Genomic DNA, 7,453 nt, shown 5'->3' with positions numbered 1-7,453 from the left:
GTTTTTTGTTTTTTTGTTTTCTGTAAATTATAGTACTACAAGATCTAACATGTAATTCCCAATTAAATTCGAAATTTCTCAACGCGTCATCAATTGTTTCTGTGCTCTGATATTTCAGTGTCTAGCAGCGCCGCTTCGCAAGCACGCATCGCAAAAACACAATCGAAAAGCATTACCCATCGACAAGACGAAAATAAAGTGCATATTGAGCAAGCTAGCAATCTGTTCGTATCGCACAGTGGGCCTTATGGCTATCATTTGTGTCTGCAGCAGTGGAATCCACGTGACCAATGCGAACCAAATGGGAAATAGGCAAGGGGATTCTAAATTAGAGTCACAAAATGTTCAAACAGTCAAATATTTTCCAATACAGTAATATATTCTAATAATCACAATAACAGATGCCTATATAATTATAAATTCTGAATAATTGGAGGCCACTGTGCGCTGTTCTAATTGATAAAAGATAAAAATAAAGAGCGGTACTAAAGAATTTGCGCTGCGAGTGATTTGCCGGCAGCGTGCCGTGGCCACAACCACAGCCATAGCTATAGCTACAGTCAGAGCCATAGCTTGATCGGATGCATCATTCATTCTCTTGTAAATTCTTGTGGTGGATGTGCGACGCGTGTATTCAGCATTTCAAGGCGATTACATAAAGAGACACGCGTAGAGAAAAATCCCACAACGGTATGCAGAAGACGATTAAAAAGGAGTTGAGCTTCTCGCTGGATACACTGGAGCGCTATCGCGCCAAATACGGACGCAGTGCATCCTTGGATACGAATGGCCAGCTTACAGAGCAGTTGCCCAGAGAAATGACAGCGGTGGCACCGACAGTGGTGTTTTCACCACCACCAGCACCACTTCCCTCTCTCTTCACAAAGAACAAATCGCCACCGAAGATGACGAAACTGCAGGAACTGCAACAGAAGAAGGAGGCGTATTTGCGAGCCCGAGAGCATGAGAAGGAGATGGCGCAGCTAACAGAGAAACAGCAGGCAATGAATGGCAGTGCCAGAAGCAGCAGCGACGTAGCCACCGCCTCCACTCCCTCAACAGCCAGCACAGCCCACAAGAGCAGCGAGAGTGCCGCCAACACCTCCACCACCACCAAGACCACCTCGACCACGAACTCTCAATCGACCACCTCTCTTGTGGCCAGCAAGTGCTCCGGTTGCTACACCAACTGGTCCAACAACCACACATCGCTCTCCTCTCAGCCCTGGTGTGCCATCAGCGATCTCATGTATTTCTGCGACAAATACGAATTCAAGACGCTGAGCACACGGGACCTGAGGACGCACCAGGAGATTGTGGCCGAGGTGCGTTCGTTGCTCTCGGGGAAGGCGCCCTTCGACCAGCGCACTCGCTTTCCCGGCAACATACACGATCCGGAGAACCTGTGGGTGTGCATCGGTCGTTGCGCCAGCGTTGAATACCACCTGCAGCGCATCATCAGCGTCTTCCGGAAGCCGCTCAACCAATTGACGCCCGACAAGCAGCGTGCAGTGCGACAGAACTTCCATCTGGCAGTCAGTGAGCTGCGACTGGATATATCGGCTCGCATTAGCGAGGTGCGACTGTACGATCGTCTGGTGTTTGAGCGCGAATTTCGGCTTGAGTGGCAGGATGAGGCCTGAGCCCAGCACCCTGTTTGGAGAGGCAGCACATTGAGACGGCACAGTTGCAAGCTTAACAACAAATGGACAAACATTTATTTTTGCCAAATTTTGAATTCACATATCGCTCTGTCTTTGGTGCAGTGAAAAACGTTTACAAAAATACACGCAGGACTTCTCAAATACATGCACATCTAGTCTTGTTGCATACAATATAACAATATATGATACAGGTGGGGGCAGGTATGTGCCAGAAATTGTCGAGGGTTGCCGCTAAAATTAACGAATAAACAATTATTAAAGCTACTACAAATATCTTACTTATATTAAACGAAGATGTGAAAAGTATTTCAATATTTTACCTCCGCGCCTTGAAATTTAAAAATCATTTTGAATATTACAGTGATTGCGATATGTGACATGAGAATGTTTTTGAAAATTTGTAATTAATTTGTAATCCCGGATTTAAAACACTATATCGAGGTAGAAAAATACTTTAAAATGTACATTACTAAAAGGGTCTCAGTAAATCTTTAAAACAAATCGGTTGGGTAAAAGCTAGCCCGTTTCCTGACAAGGTTTATCTACAGATTTCTTTAAAAAACGACTCCTTAAAAAGGGATTGAATTGATGATGTTATTTTTCAAAGTCCGATATGGATGATTTTATAAATGAAATAATCAAACTGTTGATATGCTCGACAATATCTGGCACCCTACTAGGGGAGTTAAACATTTAAATTGTAAATCTTAATTTAATTTTTTGTGCATATTTTATCTTTTAGTTTGGTGCCTAACAAACGAACTGTTCATACACAAAATATATATTAAATTTATAAAATATATTGCTTTCCATATCAATTGTCCATTGACCTAACTAGGCATACTACCTTCAACTTTCCTTTTCCGTTTACTAAAAATAAAGCACTTTGTGGGCAATGTTGATACACTGTTTGAACAGCTAATATTTTGCATTCAATGCGGAAAGTAGTAATGGTGATGGATAAACTGCATGTGTGGAGTGTGGTTGTGCGGAAGATCTGCAGACTATCGTACATAATATACAAAATGAATACATATAGAGTTAGTTAGCTTTTGCGTTGCTCCTAGCAATTTGTGGGCTGAGCTCAGTGGGTTACAGTAACGAACTGCACGCTGTGTGTGTATGCGTGTGTGTTTGTGCATTTAGTTAACAACAGCAACTGCAACAGCAACATGAACAACAATAACAACACACTTAGTATATGTTTGTGCGAAGAAATGGCATCCAAGCCCTTGAGTGAGTGCATCAGTCTAACAGAATTTCAGTTTCATTTTGCTCGTCTTGGGCACATTGCGAATGGTTAGTGATATGCGAGGCGCGCGGCGGGCCAAGTGGTCGCCGATTTTGTAGGTATTCTCGCACAGATCATAGTTGCAGATACGATCGCAGAGCGTATCCTCGTTAACCTCGCTAATGGAATGCAAGTAGTCGCTGTAGAGAGTGTCCTTTAGTATCAGCAGGCTGCGCGGCTCCAGCAGCAGCTTAAAGATAACCTTTCGCGGTGGCGCATTGTCGCCGCCCGGAACAGTGGCAGTTGCAGCGGTCTGTCCAGCATCCGGATTCGCGTTCTCTCGTTTGGCAAACTCAAGCACTGTGTGCGCTCCGCACGAAATTGTGGAAATAATGGGAAAGAAGAGCGGCCCATCTGTGTGTGGCAAAATGCCCTGGCCAGGAAGGTATTCGTTGACCAGCACGTGGTTGGCATTCTGCGACTCAAAGACGCCCAGATTATTTACCTTGTCCACGTAGCTTTGCAGCCATTCCGGAATTTCCTCAGCTATCATGCCATTTGGGTGCGGCACGCCGCCATAGTTGATGAGCCGACGGTTCAGCAGCTGCGTCCAGCGCGGCTTGGGCGTGCGCTCAATGTGACTGAGAATGCGCTGCTCCTCCTCCGAGGTAATAAAGTTGGGAATGTACATGGCAGTGGGCGGGCACTGGAAAATTCAACCAGAAACTATAATTTGGACAGCTTGATGGCTCGCTCACTTACCTTGCGCACTTCAAAATCCGTGAAATCCATTCTGACTAAGCCAACTATGCTACGCTATTCTAAATTGCAGTTATTGCAAATCAATATTTTGTTTCCGTTGACCGGCCATTTGACACAGCTGAGCTCTTATCGATGGTTGCTGTCTATCGAAATACGAAATACAAAGCAGATGTATCGATGTTTTTCCTAAACACAGCAACTTCACGAACAGCTGTGTGTTTGCCAAAAGACCGCCAAATCAGCGTTGGACGCCGCAAAAGCGCGCTCGCTTATTGTTTGTAAGTTCGCATAACTCTGCGCATCGTGCTCCTTGTTCTTAAACTTCAGTCTAAATACAGATGCCCACACCAATCATTGACGACGTTCCAGCTGCCAAGAAAATGAAAATGGTTGCTCAGCCTATTTTGCGCTTTGCGAAGCTCACCGAGTTTGCAATGGAACCGTTGCGTGGCTCTGCCAAGGCTGCAGGAGTGGATCTGCGCAGTGCCTACGATTTGGTTGTGCCGGCCCGCGGCAAAGCGATTGTAAAGACTGATCTGCAGGTGCAAGTGCCAGAGGGATCATACGGACGCGTGGCCCCACGTTCCGGCCTGGCGGTGAAGAACTTCATTGATGTTGGCGCCGGTGTGGTGGACGAAGACTATCGCGGCAACCTGGGCGTCGTCCTCTTCAATCACTCAGACACCGACTTTGAGGTGAAGCGTGGCGACCGCATTGCTCAATTCATTTGTGAGCGCATCTTCTACCCGGAACTGGAGATGGTGGACAAGCTGGAAGACACTGAACGTGGCGAGGCCGGTTTTGGTTCAACCGGCGTCAAGGAATTGCCCGCTGCCAAGCAGCAGAATGGCAATGGTACTGCAGCCCCACCTGCTGCCAGCGAGCCTACTCCAATTGCCACATAGGGGAGTGATACGCTTAAAATTGCGATGATATGTTATCTTTTAAGTCCAAAGAACACTTATTTCATAAAAAGAGGTCATTTGTTGGCCAAGGTATTCTCATCAATTCCATAAATAAATGTATAAATAGTTATGTCAAATAATTAAAGAAGCTTTTTAATTGAAACAGTAGTGGGCATACGACTATTAGCTTTCAGTTATCCCTTTTTCCTGCGCATCAGGGGCTTATACATTTGAATAAGGAAAAGATTTTTAAGGTTTTCTCTTGATAGTCAGTGACTGCAAACAAACAACGGAAGCGAATGTCCCTATTAACATACATATGTACATACATATATAGTATAGGTTAACTTTCTATCGATTAAACATTTTTAAAATTTTGCCGGCCGGTCAAATTTGTCATACACACGTAGTTTACAACCATTCGATATCGATATTTTAAGGCACAGCCAGCGCTAATCGATAACAAACATCTGTTTTCCATGACAAGTTCAGTTAATTTAAGTTAATGCCCTTTTTGTTATTATTTATTATAATTTTTACTACGTGTTTCGTAGTCAGAACCAATTAGAGACGTTGCATTACGTTTAATTTCCTACTTAAACATTCACAGTTGCTTATATGTATTTTCAAATGTTTTCCAGAATTTATGATTAGTACTGCAATGAAAGGTTTAATCAATGACTTTAAAACAGGAAGGGAACTGTTTGTAGAGCTTACAGAAACTTGGAAATGGGAAAAAAGCTGTTTATAAAGTATTACCTTTTGCTTAAAATGATTGATTTAAAATGGCTGCGATGCCTGGAATAATGGCAGTAGCATAATGGCTGGGATATGGAACACCCCCCGCAAAGTATGCTACAGGAACATTATATCGTATGATCGTAGCATACTTTTTCTGCTCCCATATTCGCCATTAAATAGTTGGCAGCACATACTTGTAGTACATATGTAAGTACTATATTTCTATTATCAGCGGATCGCGTGTCGGGGCTGCAATTGCGATTTCAATTGCACTTGCCTTTGCTATTTCATGGGTTTTCGTTGCGCCTGATTTTAATAAATTCAATGACTCCAATTTGTAATTAGACGCTGAAGCGCACTGCGTGCTTTTAATTGTTTATGTGGCCATCCTTGGTTGCCTTTTGGCGCAACGGTTCTGCTTGACCCAACGGCGACGCCAACGCGCTGGAGGTCAGCACATGCGCAGCCGTCTGTAGTGGCAGTTGTTGTTGCATTCCTGTTAAATTGCATGCACAGTATTTCAATTGTTGTTGTTGTTGCTTTTTTTGCAATATATAACTATATATTGAAGTTTATTTGCTTGTGAAAATATCAGTAGCTTTTATATATAAGTAATATATATTGTATTAATAATAATTATATTTATTTATTGGTGCCTAAATTAACTGTAAATATACATATCTACACATATGTGTAGTTTTTAAGTTTCTCGTATTAGATTTTCTCTAGATTATTTAAAAAAATATACAATATGTACAGAGTTCGTTATTTGCTTTGCGTATGTGTTTTTCTTTTCAAGTCTTGGAGCTCTTAAAACAATATTTCATATATATTTTTCGAATTTTGAATTCTTCTATTCTTTGTGCATGGCCGCAAAAATAGTTTAAACAAATACAGTATAATAACAATTGAATTTCTTACATACATAGAATTACAAAAATAAATAGCCTTTCGATTTTTAAATTGTTTACAAAATACAGAATTCAATTGTTTAAGTGTGGGAGCGGGGGAAGGGGAGGGTCTGAACGCTATTAAATATTTACTGACTAGCAGTTATAAACAAAAGTAAAATTAATTCATCATCATTACATGCTTAAGTACATAAAATAAATTGTGGTTCTGCAAATATTGTTAACATATGCCGATTGACTAAATATAGTATATAGATTTAGTTCTACCTTCTATTCTGCTATTCTCTGTGCAAATTGGAAGACTTTGCGATATTTGTTGTTGCTGTTAATGTTAAAGTTTGCAACTTTAGTTTTAGCATTAATTTATGTATGTATGTATAGTTTAATTTATTTTATTAGATAGTTGTTTCATTTTTGAAAGCTCATTTGGTACAACAATAATAATTAAGTTAAAATGCAATTATTATAATAATTGTGACGTGCAGCAAATTTCTAAAATCCGCCACTAACTGCAATGCAAATCGCCGCTGTTGTTGTTGTTGTTACTGTTGGTCGTGCTGTTGCTGGCAACATCATCAAAGCTGCACGGCAGCCCTGACATGTTGCTACGTGAGGTTGCCGCAACATCGTTGCTGCTATTCGTCTCAGCAATGTTGCTGGGACCATTGCAGTCAACGCTGCCGCCGCTGCTGCCGCTGCTGCTTGACAAATGACAGACCGTGCTTGTTGTTGCTGTTGTAGTTGCTGCTGCTGCTCCTGATACTGCTGTTGTTGTTGTTGTTGTTAATGTTGTGCTGCTGCCTGCAGTCGCTGTTGTTGTTGTTGCTGCTGCTGCTGCAGCCCCACCCGTTTGCAATGCCAACATTTGTTGCGCCTGCGCAACGCACGCAACACACGGACACGGCCCGCCCAATTTCTTCGCCAATATAGAGCGCAGCTTCAGCGCCGGTCCCAGCTTCATGCCCAGCGAGTTTACCAAATGGTCTTCAGTTAAGAGCGGCAGGCCCGTGCCATCGATGCACTGATCACGAAAATGCTGCAATGCCAAGAGAATGCAATGTATTAGTATGCATGTTTCCTATTTATATGCATGTGTGTGTGTGTGTGTAAGTGTATGGCTTGAAAATTTATGTGCAACATTCTGCGGAGGCTGCAGCAGCCACCATGACCAACGCCAACGGAGGGCGTCTCACATAGAGTATAGCTGTGTGTGTGTGTGTGATTAATGCGCGGCTTTTA

At 42.6% G+C, this 7,453-nt stretch overlaps 4 protein-coding genes across 4 annotated transcripts in view; 2 read left to right on the top strand and 2 right to left on the bottom strand.

Moving 5' to 3' along the window:
• Window positions 1-443: 443 nt before the first annotated feature.
• Window positions 444-1,807, top strand: LOC115631303. The gene has a single exon (XM_030528018.1). The coding sequence runs from the start codon at window positions 693-695 to the stop codon at window positions 1,641-1,643; it is 951 nt and encodes a 316-aa protein (XP_030383878.1). The 5' UTR covers window positions 444-692; the 3' UTR covers window positions 1,644-1,807.
• On the bottom strand, window positions 1,688-3,789 carry LOC115631304 (alpha-ketoglutarate-dependent dioxygenase alkB homolog 6). Its single transcript, XM_030528019.1, has 2 exons — window positions 3,658-3,789; window positions 1,688-3,601 (listed from the first exon to the last, which is right to left on the bottom strand). Exons 1-2 carry the CDS (start codon window positions 3,685-3,687, stop codon window positions 2,915-2,917), a joined length of 717 nt encoding a protein of 238 aa, XP_030383879.1. The 5' UTR covers window positions 3,688-3,789; the 3' UTR covers window positions 1,688-2,914.
• A 63-nt stretch (window positions 3,790-3,852) lies between these two features.
• Window positions 3,853-4,702, top strand: LOC115631649 (deoxyuridine 5'-triphosphate nucleotidohydrolase). Its single transcript, XM_030528460.1, has 2 exons — window positions 3,853-3,935; window positions 3,996-4,702. The coding sequence occupies exon 2, from the start codon at window positions 3,996-3,998 to the stop codon at window positions 4,560-4,562; it is 567 nt and encodes a 188-aa protein (XP_030384320.1). The 5' UTR covers window positions 3,853-3,935; the 3' UTR covers window positions 4,563-4,702.
• A 1,261-nt stretch (window positions 4,703-5,963) lies between these two features.
• The window catches only part of LOC115631341 (mucin-19), a 78,557-nt gene continuing 77,067 nt past the window's right edge, over window positions 5,964-7,453 (bottom strand). Inside the window, exon 7 of the mRNA XM_030528059.1 lies at window positions 5,964-7,250. Within this exon, the coding sequence (XP_030383919.1) occupies window positions 6,720-7,250 (531 nt within the window). The 3' untranslated portion in view covers window positions 5,964-6,719. The remainder of the gene's footprint in view (window positions 7,251-7,453) is intronic.

This window comes from Scaptodrosophila lebanonensis, unplaced genomic scaffold, assembly GCF_003285725.1.
Source record: "Scaptodrosophila lebanonensis strain 11010-0011.00,11010-0021.00 unplaced genomic scaffold, SlebRS2 tig00001412-arrow-pilon, whole genome shotgun sequence".
Classification (NCBI taxonomy): Eukaryota; Metazoa; Arthropoda; class Insecta; order Diptera; family Drosophilidae; genus Scaptodrosophila; species Scaptodrosophila lebanonensis.
The sequence above is the reverse complement of the archived record's forward strand: the minus strand, read 5'-3'. Positions and strand labels throughout refer to the sequence as shown.

Bases quoted from the DNA above. Each gene is read 5' to 3' on its own strand.
- LOC115631303 (XM_030528018.1), top strand. From the start codon at position 693: ATGCAGAAGACGATTAAAAAGGAGTTGAGCTTCTCGCTGGATACACTG.
- LOC115631304 (XM_030528019.1), bottom strand. From the start codon at position 3,687: ATGGATTTCACGGATTTTGAAGTGCGCAAG. The intron at 3,602-3,657 runs GTAAGTGAGCGA...TGAATTTTCCAG, and splicing joins CGGATTTTGAAGTGCGCAAG to TGCCCGCCCACTGCCATGTA.
- LOC115631649 (XM_030528460.1), top strand. From the start codon at position 3,996: ATGCCCACACCAATCATTGACGACGTTCCAGCTGCCAAGAAAATGAAA.